Genomic DNA, 19,772 nt, shown 5'->3' with positions numbered 1-19,772 from the left:
TGTTTTTCGATCACACTAGCTGCATTTCGCATGCTCAGCAGCTACATGTCATCAGTGGCTGTCACCTTGCCGAGGGCAGAATTATAGACCATTTCCATCTTTGCGGAAAGTTCTGGTGGATAGTTCTGCTCTAGACTGGCTCCTCTTCTCTGGTACGGAAAGGAGAAATGCTACACAACAAACATTATTCAATGCGTGAACTTCGGTCTCCTAGAGTAAACTCAGTTTAGGGTCTAACTTAGCCCACCACGCAAGTGGAAACCTCAACCACAGCGTGCGTTGCTTATACAGCAGGGGCTCCGCCGGCCTCTCCTCAGCAGCTCCAGCACCCTGGGTCACAGGGAACTGCATATGGCCTTATATGACAAAGGGTCCCTCGTGCTACTGACCTCAGGCACCTTAGCGGGGCCAGCCTTAACCTTCGCTTCAGGAACTTTTTCTTTCAGAAATACGGTATGCGCATTCAGGGTCCCAACCAAAGTATTTGGCTTAAAATTCAAAGGCTGTTGAGTTTCTGAAGACCGGATCTCCAAGGCATGGTTGGACGGGTTCAGGTGGTTCTGAAGGCAAAGTTCAACCAGTAGGTCCATCATCGCGTGGCTGAAAGAGAGAAACAAATCACGGTCATGGGGAATGTTTGCATCTTCTGCTAGCTGAGTGGGTTAAGACAAATGAACCAGTGGGTGAATAAGCAAATTGGCCGTCAGTAGGAAGAAAGAAAACAGCTTCTCGTTAATTCCTCAAGCATGACTGCACAGTGATATCTTAACACTTTCAATACTAATAAACAACACTACTGAAAGCACCATCAGAATCAGAATAGCTGGAAAAATAGTTACATTTCTAGTTAAACCCATGGATATGTTGACCTGAATCCTATAAGGTCAGCACAAATGATATTAACGTATGGGCATAAGGCATTAAATTTTCAGTTATTCACAAATATAGTGTATCTTAAACACTGAAATTTTAAGTTGAAGACAACAGCTTTCTTTTTAGCTAAAAAGTATGCTTTTTAAAGACCAAAAATGAAGAAAATTACCTTATTTGAATTTTTATAATTTCTAAATTTTAAAATTTTTAATAATTTTTATAATGTCTCCCATCACAGATCATTATTTACTAAGGGAGCCAAATAACAACTCAGCTTGCCCCAAAGAATGAAATAATCTCATTTCCATCATTTATATTCACCTGGTGGAATGTTTGTATATTTCAAGCTGACCTCTCTTTTCCTACACATTTCCTGAGCAGTGCGGCATAAACACCTCACTAAAGCGTAGCTCCTCTCCTGTGATCTATTTCTTAATCAGGAACTGGCACGGCAATAATTTCAGGTCATAGTGATGCTTTCCAGGTGTCTGGCGCTCAGGGGTGTGTAGACCTGGGACTCATGGTGCACCTGTAAAGGCACAGGTGCCAGCTTCTGCCCACCATTCGGTCATCACTCACCTTGAGGGCTGTGAGCTGCGGGGGCCCTGACACTCAACTGTGAAACCACAGGCAAAGCTGCAAAAGTACCCTATTTCCCATTCACTTGTTAAAAATATCAATAATATTCTAGTGGATACAGAACATTTCCCAGCCATCTCCATGGCAATACTTCCTCCCACCTGATATCCAGGAAGTAATTAGGTAACAGCCTATGTCTTAACCAGGGGACCCTGGAATCACCTGGGACGTTTAGGAGGCTCATCACCCCCCTGGCTCCTGGGGACTCTGAAAGGACACGCGGTGGGGACAGGGCAGCGCTAACCCTCACGTGGGCCACGCTGGTGGGCGTGCAGGCTAATGACGCTGTCAGCTCTGATTCCCTCGGCCCCGGGATAAAAATCATCTTTCTCTCAACGACAAGCATAATGCGTCAGAACAGGCAAGCAACATCACCAAAGACTCCAAGACACGAAACTCCACGGAAAAGCCTCAGCACAGAAAACAGACTTCTAACGATGCTAAAATAACGACCTGTTACTTGTTACCACGTACTATGTTTCCTCCATGGCCCAGAGCCATTCTGTGCAGGTCACACTGTTCCCACTTACCCTCACCAAGCCTGGGGGGTGGGGACCGTTATCCCCCAGTTCCCATGAGGGGGTGGAGCTGGGGTTGGGACCCTGGTCCCATACGATGTTGACTGTCACTTCCCCTCTCTTATCTCCAACCACAGTCTACTGCCACCAAGTAAACCAAAAAGGATAAATTTTCCAACAAAGATTTGAATTAATCCTAGAATGTAAACCACAAAGGACACCAAAGCTAGTGATGTAACCTTCTGTTCTTCTAATTCAATAATTGGTAACATGTTTTTTTTGGGTTTTTTGTTTTTCTTTTTTGCGGTATGTGGGCCTCTCACTGTTGTGGCCTCTCCCGTTGCGGAGCACAGGCTCCGGACGTGCAGGCTCAGCAGCCATGGCTCACGGGCCCAGCCGCTCTGCGGCATGTGGGATCTTCCCGGACCGGGGCACGAACCCGTGTCCCCTGCATCGGCAGGCGGACTCTCAACCACTGCGCCACCAGGGAAGCCCTTGGTAACATGTTTGAAACATCACATTTGACCTCCTGCAAGGGAGCAGGCCAGCTCGGGCTGGAGGGGTTTTCCTGCATCACAGAGAATAAACTCTCCTTGCCATTAACAGAAGCTGGGACTTATTCTCGCGTGGACTCGCTGAGGAGTGATGTAGTACTTGGTTCCCATCCGGATAAAGAACTGTACTTGGTTCCCGTCCGGATTAAGAATCTACCCTATGTATCGAGTGGATCTCCTCCACAACTGGCCGATCGGCACCCACCCTGCTGCCCTCACTCCTCTGTGACCCTAACGTAGGACTCGGCTCTGCCCACCGAAAGCTCTTTAATGATGAAGCTGCAGTGACGTTTTCAACACTGGAGGGTGGAAGCGTTTCTCAACAAAATGTTTGGTGGGAGTAGGGAAGGGAAGGAATTCCCAAGCAGAAAATTCTATGATGCTGGAGGCCTATTTCCTCAAATTGACCATTTGGGGAAGGGGGAAGCACAAAAAAAACCAAACCACTGTAAGACCATGATAATAAAACTCAACACCATACCCGTCATGGTATGTGCTTAAATTGTTCAAAGGGCACAGAGGCCATCACCGCTTCAGCCAAGGGGACAGCATCTCTTTCCGGGGCTGGAACCCAAGCCAGGACAGAGGGTTTCTGCAGGAGAGCAAGGAGGTTTAGGAGATGAGGAGAACTCAGGCTTTGAGAGCTGTCTGTTCTGCAGGCCTCTCTCTGTGGCTACAGAGAGAGACAGACACCGTATCCTAATGCAGACTGACCTGGGCCGCATCTAGGAAGCTGGATACACAGCACAAGGCCTAACGTGAGGACCTGGGTCCAGAAGCATGAGCTCATCTCGCGTTTCCTGCAGGGCCTCCCACTCGAGTGATTCCTCCCCAGGCCCATTTAAAGCATGATCTGAGGAACTACTTTCCAGCACAAGCGTTTCTGGACGGTGTCCTCAGAAAACGGGGTGAGAGTTGGCCGGCTTCTCTGCCACTTCCATCGCACCATGGAAGTGGCTATTGGCTGGCATTTTAAGTCACCAAACTCCAAAACAGCCAGCCAGTTCTGTCTTTGATGCTACTGGAAAAAGTCACCCAGAAGGAAGAGGAAACCACAGCACCGTGGCAGCACCCGATGGCAGTCATGGAGGAACCGAGCTGCTGTCTGGTCCCCGGGGGTTTGGATTCACCGGACCTCAGCCTGCAGAGGATGAGAACTTCTAGCCAGGCATCCCTGCGTGCCCTCCACAGGGCCTCAGCAGGTCCCAGGGCCACACAGGAGAGGACTTTCTGGAGACTGAAGGTGGCTGCCTGGTTATCCCTGCACACTCTCATTACCTCCTGAGCCGGACTCCCCAGGTGACTCCCACCTGCCCACAGGAGTACCAGCACCGCCTCTGATCCGCTGGCCCTTTGATGAGGGGTCGGGCATCTTTCCCCCCGAAGCTGGTTTAATGAAGGGACTCCAGAGGCATCCTAGGGCCACCCTCACCACTGCTCAGACCTGCCTCTCTGCCCCGGTTTCCTCCTCGGTGAGGGCGAAAGGATTGTCCATCCACCAGCGAGTCTTAAGTCACCCCTAAGTCACTGAGCACAGCGCCAGGCACATGGTGAGTGAGAAGTGTCTGATGAATAAACGAGTGAATTGGATCCTGTCTTCGCTGTTTGTGGTTGTGTGTGATGAGACGTTTTCCCTGGCTCAGGGCAGAGCATCTCTGCCGGGATGTGGCTGGACTCCATCCGGCTCTCAGCAGGTAGCAAGATATACTCCTTTAAAGCAGCACCCTCAGGGGATTGCCCCATAGAGTTTCTTACAAAGAAGAACACTAGGCAATCAGACACTCTCAGAGTGTCGAGAAAGACTCAGGTGGATTAAAGAAACTGACTACACCATCATCGCTAAGGACCCCAAGCACGCCCTCTGGTCTCAGTGGTCCCCCTGTATGAATGATGCTATGAACAAAATCATCTCCCCCCACATTCACACTGATCCCCCAACTCCCAGTGTGACCGTGTCTGGACATGGGGCCTCTAAGGACGCAGTTAGGGTTAAATGAGGTCATAAGGGTGGGCGCTAATCTGATGGGATTTGTGTCCTCAGAAGAAGGGACACAGAGAGCTCGCTCTCCCTGTAACCCCACCAAGAGGAGGTCGTGTGAGCACAGAGCAGGACAGTGGCCGCCTAGGACCAGGAAGAGGTCTCAACATGAAATCACCTGCCGTCACCTTGACCTTGGGCTTCCAGCCTCCAGATTGTGGGGAGTAAATGTCTGTGTTCAGGCTGCCCCGTCTGTGGCATTTTTAAGACCGCCTGAACTAAGACAAAGACAGACACCATTATCAGGGTCTCTGCCTCCCTCTCTGTAATCCCAAGTTCAAGGGAAGAGTAAAAGGTAGTAACAAAGAGGACTGGTTACCCCAAACCACAGTAACAGGGGTGGTGGGTGGGCAATGACACTGATCTTTGGGGTTTCTCTCCATTGCTCCTCAAATATCCTTTTCGTTCCAATTTTTTTTTTTTTTTTCTGCAGTACGCGGGCCTCTCACTGCTGTGGCCTCTCCCATTGCGGAGCACAGCCTCCGGACGCGCAGGCTCAGCGGCCATGGCTCACGGGACCAGCCGCTCCGCGACATGTGGGATCTTCCCGAACCAGGGCACAAACCCGTGTCCCCTGCATCGGCAGGTGGACTCTCAACCACTGCGCCACCAGGGAAGCCCTTGTTCCAACTTTTTAATCTCTGTTCCCCAAATGAATCTTAAGTGCTCCCGATGTAAGGATGAAATTTATTTTTCGGCATTTGTTTGTTTTTTAGGCGCAAAAAAGTCTTTTATACAGTATCTAAGCTTCTTTTGCTCACTCATTCACCCATTCACTTAGACATTAGGTCCTACTGTGTGCCCAGCTGTGGGGATTCAAAGAAAATAAAATATAGCTCTAATTCTCATTCGGTCTATCCGAAAGATTTCACATTTTTAAGGGTGATTAAAAGAACATGCAGATTGCAGCCTTCCTTGAGCATTACACATTCAAAAATTCAATACTGAACATATCTACAGGTAATTTCTGCCCATCCCGAGCAACTTCGGTATTACTTCTGCAGTACTTGACATCAAGAGCACAAAGAAAACAGATGGGAATAATTTCAAATTTTATCCTTCACTTTGGATATTTATCGATTACGTTATAATGATACTTCAAACTTAAAGAGAAAGATAACTTGGGTTCAAATCTAAACAAAACACTATTCTTACAGCAGAAAAAGGGATTTCCCTCCTCTATTAAGTTATTTTTAGTTATTAAATTTATTTTTAAATTTAGAAAGTGAGTAGAATTTTTCTAGCTCTCTCTTTAAAAAATATTACTTTATTCCAAAAAATGGTTTGCGTGAGTCGGTGGTTTCAATAAGAAGAACCTGGTCTTCTTTCAGGTGTGGTTCTTTTTGAAATCCTGGCAGAGCACTGGACAGGTCGAGGAACAGCCCATGCCAATCCTGCGCTCCCTAAATGCAGACGGCACGTGGGGACCAGGCTGTCTGGGGACCACATGGGAGTCAGAGAGGCCAAGTCCCATTTCCGTCCGGCAGGGCTGATTGGATGGACCTCTTCCTTCTCCAAGGGAGGGCGCTTCCATCTAAATCACAAAGCTTGCCTTGGTCAGGCTGCTGGGGCTCACTGAGATGCTTACACTCACCTACAACTCCCTCTTGCTGCCATCGTGCCGGCGAGACCCTGGGCTCACTCTCGGGGATCCCGAGCTCACCCGGATACGCTGACGTCTGGCAGAGCCATGGCACGCACGGCAGCAGGGGTTCTCAGAGTCTAACACGTGTTCCGAAAGTTCAAGCGTGTTCAAGCCCAGATCGCTGGTCCCACCCCGGGGTTTCTGATTCACTCGGTCTGGGCAGGAAATTTGCATTTCTCACAGGTTCCCAGGCAATGCAGCGGCTCTTGGTCTGGGGCCACACTGAAAAACGACTGCACCCTCGGTACTCATGAAATGAGCATTCAGTACCTAGCAATGACTGGATTAAAAGGTGCCACGGTGTCAAGTGTACAAATCACGTTAAGGTCGCTACTTCCAGATACAACGTTAAAACAATCTGCGTGCACTGTCAAATCATAGACTGGTTGAATGGGCCTAGTTTCTCATGCGGGATCGAGGCCAGCAGGTGGCCCGAGCCCTGGGTAAGGCAGACTCTGGTGTTACAGAGTCAGAGCAAGTCCAGTCTGGCAGCTTCACCTGGAACACAGAAGCGGGACATGGCAAGATGCTAGCAGGGCCTGCCCAGAGTGGGTCTATTGCCCAGAGGCTGGGCTCTGGGTTTGAGGCCAGGGTCACTGGCAAAAATCCAGTCTTATGGCCGCTTAGGTCCCGAGCCCATCAACGAGGCACGGGGGAACAGGCCGCAGCAAAATGACCAGGGGGGCCTGCGTCTCAGGCACACGTCAGAAGCCCGGTCATCGGGACGACGGCACCAAATCAGAGAGTTGGTCACATCCTCACAAAACCGAAATGTCACCGGGGCCAGGCAGCTGCCCCAGCCTGCAGGGGGTCTCAGTATGTGACCAGGGAGAGAGGGAGTTATGCCGATTGGAGGGACATGCCTTCTCCAAAGGCGTTCGACTTGTAAAACTGTTTAAAACACACTGCTAGTTGGAACACCTTGACCTGGAGAGAGGGATTTCAGAGGCTGGAGCTTGACAGTTATCCTCGCTGCATGGGATGTCGTGAGCGGCTGTCTGGACAGGTGTGGACGGGCCATCTCAAAAGGCGGTGCCTTCTGGTTAGGTTCTGGCCACAGAAACTTGTGTTTTCCTTAACTCCAACCTCAGCATCTTTGACCTCTATCTTGGAGGTCATCTGACTTGAGAATCTAGAGCCTCCTGTATCCAGGTCATACGGGAGCAGGTTTTTCTGTGTGCTTCTCACTTGGCAGGTAAGTCAACCAGCCCCCTGGGGGACCCGGAACACAGCCTGGATGGCTTTAAAGTTCCCTGTCAGTGCTTATTTTTAAAACGCACGTAACATTTGCATGCTACCTTTAATGTAGAACTACTGTTCACTACGTGTAAGTTAAATGAACGTTCAGATGCACCAGCTTTCTCCTGACTTGCCTAGCGCTGGGGTGGAACCTTGCATCCCCAGAGGCACGTGCAGTCTTGTCAGCGGCAAGTGGAGCCGTAGGATGGCTTCCAGGATACACGCTGGGACCCGGCCAGCCCTCGTGTCCAGGCCGCGCATCTCCCCTTCTCAATCCGGGTTCCAGCAGCAGTACACTTCCGCCTTCTTGCACAAACTGGTCCTTTTGCGAATGCTATTTATTTCCTTCTATTTGCTGGGATGTCCTCCTCCCAGTGTCTCATGAAAGCTAAGTGTTCAATATGTATTTTGCTCAATGAAGAAATGATCATTTTCATTTTTTTAGTCTATCGGGATCCCACAAAAGGAGACTGCCTCTCGGGAGGATGGGTTTAGCACCAAATCCAAAACCATAACAGCACCTTTTCACAGGATAGGCAAGGAGTTGATAATCGATGGTCTGCCCCTTAACCAGGCTATTTCCTCACAGGAAAGATTCTTATAAAGAAACTTAGTAACTGGAGGCTGTTGATGAAAATTAAGGGATTTTTAAGGCAGTGAAAATACTCTGCATGATACTAGAATGGTGGATACGTGCCATGATACATCTGTCCAGACCCAGAGAATGTAAAACACCGTGACTGAACCCTGACGTAAGCCATGGACTTTGGGTGATGATGACGTGTCAGTGTAGGTTCATCGATTAGAACAGAGGTACCACTCTGGCGGGGGAGGTTGATAACGGGGCAGGTTGGGTGTATATAGGGGCAGGGGGTATATGGGAAATATTGCTGCTTTCCTCTCAATTTTGCTGTGAACTTAAAACTGCTCTGAAAAATAAAGTCTTTTAAAAAACAGTATCCTTTAAGTGAAAATGTAAATCAAGTTAAACCAAGCCTATTATTTGGAGAATGGTCCTTCCTCTTCTGGCAGCATCCCCAGCATCAAAACTGCCCTTTCCAGCTTCACCCCCTTCACACACTGGTGCTGGAGAAGAACCAGCTTCCTTCAGGCCCCGGAGCCACGAGCTCACAGGGAGCAGGGTTCAGGCCACGGGGCCTTGCTGAAGCTGCAAGCCAACCACACACTTGCTTTCTCTGTAGGGAGCGTGGCCAGTACCTTGATGGGCAGGTGATGCAGGACAGACCAGGGTTGGGCTCGCTCACCCCTCCCCTCCCCTTCATCTCGGAACAGGTGAACTCTCTCCAGGAGGGATTCGGAGGACGATACCTGTGCCATGGGAGTCCTGTGTTGTTTTACAAGGCCGGGAACCTGCAAATCCATGCACGGTTGTAAACTTGGCTATTATAAATGGGGTCTGACAGCCCACAGAGGCAGGACTAAACATTGAGAGAGATTTCCTCTCTCCTGCGAGGGAAATGCTTGCCTTCTCCTGTCCTGGGCCCCTCGGGCTCGCATGCCAACTGGACGTGAGTTAATTTACCACATCAGAATGACATGGACCCAAATCTCGATTGCTTGACGCCATCTATGAAGCTCCCTTTTGGCAAAGGGCATTTTCTCTTCAAAGCCCTTCTCTTTACTTGTCCCCCAGTTAGAGTGATGGGACCAGCGGTCTCCTGGCAGTGGCCCTGAGCAGTGCTGGTAGCACCCTTCCTAAAAGGGCACCAGAGCTTCTTCCTTAAGAAAGTTCCAGAACACCCGTTCCCATGTCTCATCTAAGAACATACTGAGACTTTTACTTACATTTCTAAATCCAAAGGAAACTTTAAAAAAAGAGAGAAAGAAAAATCACTGTCATATGCAGAATGGAATCATCAGACTCCAAGTACTAATGTGTTTTCCTTGTGAGAATCTTTCATGTTTGGAAAGGTAGTTAAGGTGCTGACTGTAAATTATAAACGACTTGCTTATCCTGCGGAAAGGTGGACATGTTCTCTGATAAAATGGAAGAGAGAAACCACACTGATAAACGATTAGTAGATCTGGTTTCAGCAAGGGTCAGGAATGTGACTTGGGCCCACTCTTGTATTATTGAAGAGCAGGACACATAAAACCAATTCCCATAGCAAGAAGCTGCAGCGTCAGCAAGTTGCAAGCCGCTAAGAGAGCCCACAGGTTGCTGCGGGAAACCCTTGGGGAAGGGATGAGTATTTACCTCTTAGAAAATAGAAAAGTATTTTAATACTTAATCTCTACAGCTGAACCTATTCTCACAGCCGCATTGCAAAATGGCACAGTGATAACTTCTACTCTGAAAGAAAAAGAAAATTAAAATTGGAAGAATGTGTTCAGTTTGAAAACATTTTTCAAAATAATATTTTTAATTTACAAGTGGGCATTCTATCTCTCCTCATGCACTTGTAAGATCGGACCTGTGTATTATTTAAGACACGACCCATGAGTCCATTTTCTTAAAAGATATGTAACTAGACAAAGAAGCCATGGTTTCACAGGTGTATACTTAGCCACAAACTCAAGCTGTATACATGAAATATGGACAGTTTTTATATGTTAATCGCACTTCACTAAAGTGTTTATTTATAAATGTAACTAGAAATTGGGCCAAAAATATAAGAATGGTGAGTCAACTGAATATAGTCACTAATAAAATTACACTCGTCTATTAAAGTAGTTTGTAAACCTATGCAAATATGGCCTGCTTCTCAAGTTAAAGTTAAGTGGGAAAAGCGTATTTAGAACAAAGACCCCTCTGTAAAACAAGAAATACAGACACTTTAGAAACCTGAATGTCTCTTGCGTGAACCCTGCCCACAGGAGCTACTGCCTTCTGTGGGCGCTAGGCCACAGGGATCAAGGTAAGTCCTAACTTTGGGGTCCAGAGCCTTCTGCTGGTGGGGTGGTGGCCACAAGGAGAAGCCCCACAGAGGAGCACACCCTGGTGCACCCTGCTGGGAACACTCTGGAAAGCTGCTTGGCACCCCTTTTAGAGTTGAAGATGTTGTATCCTAGGTACATATCAATGCCTGGAGAAACATTCCTTAACTTTTTGTACACACAGCCCATAAAATAATTTTTAAAACTTATGTACCCCTTTGCCAGTAAATTGTCACCTGGAATTTTCCTTATAAAATTTAATAGTTGCAAAGGATGTAATATCAGGTAGAATCAGAATACTAAGATTTTAACATAAAACTGTTGTCTCACTATTTTCAATGTACCCACGAGAATAAAAACACCCAGAGTGATGTGATTTCCACCATTATCCATGTTTAAAAGACTCGAGCAAACTTTTTTTAAGATTTAAATATTTCATATCATTTCTTACCTTCCTTGGCTTCCTAGAAATACGACTCCCATTCACTCCTGCCTCAGAATTATACAAAACTATTTTTATGCTTGAATGCTTTTATAATTGATCACTCTATCATATTCTGCACAATAAAATGTCTAAACATGGAAATGGAATTGTTTTCTGTGATTTTGTTAAAACTTTTTATTATGGATTGAGCTACTAACAGTAGTGCGGAATTGCTCAAACAGTATAATTACGATCTATTTTGATAAGTATCAAACATCAAGTTAGAAATTCTATCGGTAATAACACCCTTCATACTCTTAGTGGAGTATTACCAGTGCTTCCGTCCTGCCTCTTACGGCTGGGAAGGGACGGGAAGAAGAACCAGCATGTGAGCTCGGCCACAGGTACCTTCACAGGCAGATCAGCTCCAAATGAGGGTGCGGGTGGGAATCGAGGGTCTGGAAATTGATTCCCATCAGTGTCAACTCCACGGGTCGGATTTTATTCCTTAATCTAAACCTGCATTGTTTCCATTCGGAAGATTGATAACTGACGGTACTCATACTTCCGAGAGTCAGTCCGTAAGTGGCCCGAGGATGGTCACTCGGGGGGCTGCCCCCGGGCTGTGCAACTTCAGGGCCAAGGATGCCGGACCCACCTGTGGTGGTGGTCACCTACTCGGAGGTGCTTATGGGCCTGAGAGCCCCCTTCCTCTGAGCCCACCTCTAACAGGAGTGAGCTGTAGTCCTAAGGATGAGGGTGTGCGTGGTGGCCCAGCTGGCATGCAGCTGGGCCGCCTGCGACATTGCAGGTTGTCTCTAGGCCCAGATTTACACCCCAAGCCCCTGGTCCAGTCCAACGCGGGAGGATGCGCCCACTCCTCAGGTCTCGGTGGATCTGCAAACTGGACGGCAGAGCCCTCCTCGCCGCGCCCAGGCCCTTACCTCCCGTTGACCACACTCTTCTTCTCCAGCCCGCTAGGCAGCACCACGGTCATGGCCACCACCCTGCCGTCCAGCGTCTCCTTCCTGCTGAGCAGGTTCTGCGGGGGGCTGGGGGACGCATCGCGGGAAGGTCTCTGTCCTCTGTGCACGTTGGGGGTGGTGGGCCCCCCGGGAGGGGGCGGAGCACGAGCCTTCATCTTCCTCCTTGAAAGGTGAGAACAAGAAGGACTGAATGAGGTGGCAGCTTCCAACCCAAAGTTAGCAAATCACTTGTCGATGGCCAGCAGGTCCTAAGGACCTTTCCTCCTAATTGTCCATCTTATAAGTGCTTAAGGCCTTCTGAGTTGCACAAACTTTTAAAAATCAATATATTACAACAAGGACCTACTGCATAGCACTGGGAACTATATTCAGTATCTTGTAATAACCTAAAATGGAAAAGAATCTGAAAAAGAATATATATATATATATATATATATATATATATATACACACACACATATACGTGTATGTGTGTGTATAACTGAATCACTTTGCTGTATACCTGAAACATTGTAAATCAACTCTACTTCAATTAAAAAAATCAATATATTAGCACTCTTCAACATAGAGAAAATAGACAACTAAGAAAAGTAGAGGATGCATCATTTTTTTTAATTGAAGTAGAGTTGATTTACGATGTTGTGTTAATTTCTGCTGTACAGCAAAGTGATTCAGTGATATGTATATATACATTCCTTTTTTATATTCTTTCCATTATGGTTTATCACAAGATATTGAATATCGTTCCCTGTGCTATGCAGTAGGACCTTGCTGTTGATCTATTCTATATATAAAAGCTTGCATCTGCTAATCCCAAACTCCCACTCCATCCCTCCCCCACCCCCTCCCCCTCGGCAACCGCCAGTCTATGGTCCATGGAGGACGCATTTTTGAAAGTAGGTGTTCCTGTAAAGAAACAGCCTAAAATGTGTTCCCCTCCTGGGAGTGGGCTGGGGCAGCAGAGTTTGCTTGGACCAGTCCTTTCTGAACCAGTGACTGGGTTACAAATCCCAGCTAATTAAGGGGTCTGCATTGCTCTAGCTGAAACGCTGGATCCACAACCAGCTGAGAATCTGGAGCCCATGGGTCCACGGTATTGAGGATGTGACAGGACTACATCAGGAGGTACTAAATAAGCCAGAAAATCCACCAGACCAACACCCACAGACACGGGCGCTGTGGACGGAGGTGGCAGTTTAGTGGCAGGGGCTACAAGTGATGGTATTTTAACACGACACCTGCTCCCCCTCTGTTTTCACCTTATTTCCGACTGTGCTTTGAATTCTCAATTCACCTTGTAGATTTCTAAACACCTGTCAATAAATCACCCACTCTGACAAACATTTTTAGAAATTCTTGTCTCCTCAACATTATTCAGGGGAGGCAACGGACCTCACTTTGTGTAGGTGTTTTATTTTATATTTAGGTACATAGGTGTTTTATGTACAAGTACATATATGTATATGTATGTGCATGTGCATATGATGTGTATGTTTATGTATATACATGCACACATTTATTTATATGTTTCTTATTTATACATAAGAATCTTATTTTACAGAGACCCTGGGAATTATATAACAAGAACTGGCATTTACTCAGCATCAGGACCTATGCTAATAATACGCTTAGGAAGCTCACTTCATTGAAAATATTTTGCAGTTGAGAACACTGAGTGTCACTAAGATCCTAGCTCCCCCGAAGCCCGGAGCAGGGATGCAGAACAGGTGTGTCTGGCTCCCAGGGCCTTGCCCCTCCCCACCTCGCTGTGCTCCCGCCTGCCCTCTTCCAGAGGGAGGAGCCACAGAGAGGCCACGTGAGCCCTCAACGTTGAACTTCTCCTGCAGAGCAATGTGCTGGGGCACTCTGGCCCAAAGCATCAGACACCAGAATTCCATTTCTAGGAATTTATCCTAAAGAAACAATCCCACAGGAATGCATTGTGGGAGGTTCAAAGATACTCAGTACAATGCAATTTATAATGGCAAACGTATGTAAGATATTCTAACCACAGGTCAGAAAGAGAGAATTTCAATAAATGATGGTACTAAAACAATGTTATACCAGTACTGGTTAAATATACTTTTTAAAAGCAATTTTTATTTTTTATTTGACTATAGTTCATTTACAATGCTGTATTGGTTTCAGGTATACAGCAAAGTGTTTCAGTTATACATATATATATATATATATATATATATATATATATATTCTTTTTCAAATTCTTTTCCTATTTAGGTTATTAAGAAGAATCAATATTGTCAAAATGATTATACTACCCAAGGCAACCTACAGATTCAATGCAATCCCTATCAAATTACCAGTGGCATTTTTCACAGAACTAGAACAAATAATTTTAAAATTTGTATGGAGACACAAAAGACCCCAAATAGCCAAAGCAATCTTGAGAAAGAAAAACAGAGCTGGAGGAATCAGGTTCTCTGACCTCAGACTATACTACAAAGCTCAGTAATCAAAACAGTATGGGGCTTCCCTGGTGGCGCAGTGGTTAAGAATCCGCCTGCCAATGCAGGGGACACGGGTTTGAGCCCTGGTCCGGGAAGATCCCACATGCCGCAGAGCAACTAAGCCCGTGCACTACAACTACTGAGCCTGTGCTCCAGAGCCCGAGAGCCACAACTCCCGAAGCCCGGGCGCCTAGAGCCTGTGCTCTGCAGCAAGAGAAGCCACCACAATGAGAAGCCCGCACACCACAAGGAAGAGTAGCCCTCGCTCGCCTCAACTAGAGAAAGCCCACGCGCAGTAAGGAAGACCCAAGGCAGCCAAAAGTAAATAAATAAAATTAAAAAAAAAAAAAAAACAGTATGGTACTGGCACAAAAAACCAGAAATATAGACCAATGGAACAGGATAGAAAGCCCAGAAATAAACCCACACACCTATGGTCAATTAATCTACAACAAAGGAGGCAAGACTATACAATGGAGAAAAGACAGTCTCTTCAATAAATGGTGCTGGAAAAACTGGACAGCTACATGCAAAAGAATAAATATATTTTAAATGTATATAAGTTGATGTTCCAAAATGCTCAATACAGACATTTTAAGAAAACAAACTTTGAAATATTATTTGTTTTGAGAAATACCGTTTATAAGAGAAGTATGCATTATAGCAATAGATCACAAAATAGTCTAGAAAGACAAGGCAAAGAATTAGTAACAATGGTCTCTGGGTGATGGGTACCATGACATTTGTTTTGCTATTTTCACTTCTATGCATTTCCTAATTTTTTCTATAATATCACCTCTCTATGCATTAGTTGTAAAATGAAAGAGGTCATTTAAAGTGGGGAAAAACAGCAAATAGGGTTCAGATGAGGCCTCAAACCATCACTGTTCACTTCACTGGCCAACACAAGACTTAGGAATGACACCTGGGTTTCATCCTCTACCCTGATAAGTAGACATAAATTAATTCTCTTTTTTTCTTATTAAAAACCTTATACCTACATCATATTTTTTATAATTTTTATGCTTTATTCTTATTCATTATATATTTTTTCCTTTAAACTTATAGAAATAAAGATGAAGTAGGAAACATATATTGCACTGGTCTAAGGACTGTGTAGTATTAATTCATTTATTTCTCACAATAACACTGTGAGGAGGTACTGCCATTCCCGTTTTATAGATAAGGAGTCTGGGCACACCTTTCTCAGATTACAGACAATTTGTTTCCAGAGCCTGAAGTTTTAACCAGTGCATCCTTCAACCTCTATTAGGAAGACCAGATATCGGCCCATTATACAGATGGAAAAGTCAAGGGAGAGAGACTGGTTATGTGTTCCTTCATTAATCAACCATAGGTCTCGGCTAGAAGCCCAGTCTCTGAGCAGTCCACCTGCCATTAGCATTACCTCCCAGAAGCACTTTCAGGAAAAAATCATTTTTAGGAAATAAATATACTTTCCAAGTAAACTACATTTTATTTCTGGGTACTAATAAAGCTGGCTTTACAATGGAATATTACTCAGCCATAAAAAAGAATGAAATAATGCCATTTGCAGCAACATGGATGAACCTAGAAATTATCATACTAAGTGAAGTAAGTCAGACAAAGACAAATATCATATGATATCACTTCTATGTGGAATCTAAAATATGATGCAAATGAACTTATCTATGAAACAGAAACAGACAGACAGAGAACAGTCTTGTGGTTACCAAAGGGGAAAGGTGAGGGGGAGGGGTAAATTAGGAGGTTGGGATTAACATATACACACTAATATATATAAATAGATAAACAACAAGGATTTACTGTATAGCACAGGGAACTATACTCAGTACTCTGCAATAACCTAAATGAGAAAAGAATCTGAAAAAGAATAGATATATGTATATATATAACTGAATCACTCTGCTGTACACCTGAAACTAACACAAGATTGTAAATCAACTATATCCCAATAAAAAAAGAAAAAAAGCTGGCTTGAAGGCTTGAACTCCTTCAGAACACGCTGAATATAAAAGGAGGCATTTGTGCATTCAGCCAGCACTGTGATGGGGGTAAAAGAGGCAGAAGAAATGTCTACTGCCCCAGATTTTTCCAAATAAATGCTGTCCCCACCACCCAGAGTCAGCTTTGGGACACTGTTTCCATCCCCACCTCCTCCCCATGTCTACTGCTGCACCCCCAAGCCCTCATCACTAACGTCTGCACAAATGCAGTCTCTTCCTACACCCCAGCCTCCTGCCACCCAATCTTACTGTGACCCCCTCATTCCACAAACACGCACTGAGCGCCACAATGGATGCCCTTCATCTTCTCACGCTTTGCTCTGTACATAGCAGCCCCGGCCACACAGAGACCAAGACGCTCCCTGCGGCCACACAGAAACCACGATGCTCCCTGCGGGCTGCACGGATGCCCAGGAAGGCTTCTGTGGGTCCAGTGCTGTGTCATGTGCACATGTGTGAGTGCACATGTGTGCATGTGTCAGTTGGCCAACACTGAAAAAACTAGAATGTTTCACAAGAACACAATGACTTTCTGGCTTTTTTTGAAAAAATTAAAAATCAAAGATCTGATTGGGCTCTGAACACCTTCACAGCAAAACCCAGCTGCGTGTGGCCATCTGGACCCGTAGACTCCGGGCCATCACACACCTGTCCCCTGTGCAGCTGTCACAACATCCAAACCACAGCGGTGCCTGAAAATCAGGGCTCTCCACGGACCCTCAGTCCTGGCCCCTCTTGGATCTCCCCCACTTGGCTGGTAACAGGACACTGGTCCCTGATCCTGGAAGCACGAAAGTCCCCCCTTGCCTCTGCCTCACCATCTGCCTTGGAGGTTTTGATCCCTTGAAGACACATGTCTCCTGAGAAAGCTCCAGGTGCTTCTGGCCTCCAGACACACACGGCTGAGCTCAGGGGTCTCTACCTGCATGCAGAAGCACCTGGGAAGCTTAAAAAGTGTTTACCTGCCACCACGAACCAATCAAATCTGAGTCTCTGAGAGCTGGTTTATGTTAACGATCACATCTCTTTAGAACAGAGGCTCCTGTCTTAACACGGAAATGGCATATGGTTTTAGCTGTGATTTTGTATCATTTGATAAAAGCAACTGATAGAAAAATATACAGTTAATATATATGTTCATAACTTCACGAATCTGTTTTTATTTCACAGAATAACATTTGCAGATTTTCAGAAGTGCACGTGGAAAATTTCACACCAAAAGTGACTGCCTGGGGTGCAGATGGATTTGTGGACCTGAAACCAAGCAGGACCCTGTGGGGCTCCTGGGCACGGAAGCCTTGTTTTTAGGGGACAGACTCCAGCCTCCATGCCCTTCCCTGAGTTCCAAAGGGCAGGTTCAAACAGTTGCTAATCAGGGAAGGGAGGGGATGCAGAGACAAGGGACAACAGTCAAGAAACAACAGTGTAGCCTTGGGGCAGGGTCCTGGGTCCCCCTCAAGGGATACACAGAACAATATCTTTAAGCTCTTTATAGAACTAAAACCCCCCCAAAATGGAAGATATTAGCATTCTTCATTCCAGAGAAGATGTCATCAAGAGACCACCTGAGACCAGATTAAAGTAACCAGAGAAGTCCATTAGGAAGAGCCGGCCTGAGGCCAGTTTAAGGAATGCAGGCCCCGCACACACCCTGATCTTGATCAGCAACCCCCGCCTTCAACCGTCACTATAAAACTCCTCACCAGATCCCCTCGGGTTGGGACACACAGTTCTGAGGGGTACCAGCCTGCTGTGTCCCCCTGTGCCTGGCAAAGCAATAAACCTATTCTTTTCTACTTCACCCAAAACTCTGTCTCTAAGATTTGATTCGGCACCAGTCCATACAGGCTGAGTTTTCAGCATCAGACCCGCTTCAGAGCTTCGTGTGTGTCCGCGAATGTACAGACCCCAGGCTGGGAAAGCTGCCTGTTGCCAGCCTAAGATCCTGGACGCAGAGGTCCCACCCACACTGTGATTAATCTCTTTATGAGGCAAACAAGAACCTCATTTCTTCCACTATTAGTTAATATCTCCAGAAGGCAGCAGGTGCTGTACTAAGGCTGTCTGTACGCTCAATATTTAGCACACTGCTCTACATATTTGTAGGTTCTTAAAAATGCTCATTGATATTGATGTTGGCAACAGTGAAATTATATCAGTTTCAGCCTACAAGGAACTCAGCAGACTTATAAAATCTTGAGACAACAATGAAATTGAAGAACTCTGCATGGACCGCAGTGGTGGGGTGTCCACCTACAGAGGAGGCTGTGAGCAACCCTGAGGATGTGCAGACTTTGGAGATGAGGGAGCAAAAAACGTGTATGGTGGGGGAGGAAAAAATACTGTAATGCACATCACAGAACGAGATGTCAAACAGCATTGATGGGCTGACTATACTGCCAGACAGTGTACCAGAGTGCTGTGGGTTTTCCAAATATGCTTTATCTCTTACTCAACCATAAAAAAGAATGAAATCATGCCATTTGCAGCTACATGGATGGATCTAAAGATGATCATGCTAAGTGAAGTAAGTCAGACAGAGAAAGACAAACATCATATCACTTACATGTGGAATCAGAAAAAAGATACAAATGAACTTATTTCCAAAACAGAAAGAGACTCACAGACATAGAAAACAAACTTATGGTTACCAATGAAGAAAGGGTGAGAGGGATAAACTAGGAGTTTGGGATTAACATACACACACTGCTATATATAAAATAGATAACCGACAAGGACCTACTGTATAGCACAGAGAACTAAACTTAATATTTTGTAATAACCTATCTATAAGGGAAAAGAATCTGAAAAAGAATATATATATGTTTGTGTGTATATATATATATATATATATATATATATATATATATGAAACTGAGTCACTATACTGTACACCCGAAACTAACATGATATTGTATATCAACTATACTTCAACAGCAATAAATAAATAAATAAATAAATACTTTGTCTCATCTGACCCTCATAGTCTAAAGGATAAGATCTCCAGCTCTCATTTTACAGTTGGGGGAACTGTGCACAGGTGGGTTCTAAATAAACAGGTATCCCACAGATACTTGGGGAGTGCCTAAATTACTTCTTTCAAGGTCCCCAAGAAAGAGGTCGGGACCAGAGGATGGTTTTGTGTCTGTTTTGTCTGGAGGAGGGGCACAGCTACTGCGGGAAGAAGTTCCCAGGTGGGACGCCGCTGAGGACCTGGCTGACCCTGTAGCCAGCGGGGTCCCTGAGGCCTTGGGAGGGGAAGTCAGGAGTTAGGTGAGGGAGGCAGCGTCTGGGGAAACAGTTGGAGAAGCAAGCCTGGAGAGGCAGCAGGTACAGCCCCAGGTCCACAGCACGAGGGCTGAAGTGGAGGTCAGGTGGGGTGGAGAGAGGATGCCCGGACACAGACGCCATGAGGGAGAAGATGGGCTGGGGTCGTGGGGAGGCCACTGCACGTCACCCAGACTCCTGCAGGAGGCTCCAC

The 19,772-nt window shown here is 46.0% G+C and overlaps 1 protein-coding gene across 9 annotated transcripts in view; it reads right to left on the bottom strand.

The window, feature by feature from the left end:
* Nucleotides 1-19,772, bottom strand: part of COBL (cordon-bleu WH2 repeat protein) — a 258,983-nt gene that overhangs the window by 159,766 nt on the left and 79,445 nt on the right. For all 9 annotated transcript variants that reach the window (XM_049714449.1, XM_049714446.1, XM_049714450.1 and 6 more), the window contains exons 2-3: nucleotides 11,773-11,976; nucleotides 390-600 (exon numbers count right to left, since the gene is read on the bottom strand). In XM_049714449.1, the coding sequence (XP_049570406.1) occupies nucleotides 390-600; nucleotides 11,773-11,976 (415 nt within the window). The remainder of the gene's footprint in view (nucleotides 1-389; nucleotides 601-11,772; nucleotides 11,977-19,772) is intronic.

The sequence above is a fragment of the Orcinus orca genome, chromosome 9, assembly GCF_937001465.1.
Source record: "Orcinus orca chromosome 9, mOrcOrc1.1, whole genome shotgun sequence".
Classification (NCBI taxonomy): Eukaryota; Metazoa; Chordata; class Mammalia; order Artiodactyla; family Delphinidae; genus Orcinus; species Orcinus orca.
The sequence above is the reverse complement of the archived record's forward strand: the minus strand, read 5'-3'. Positions and strand labels throughout refer to the sequence as shown.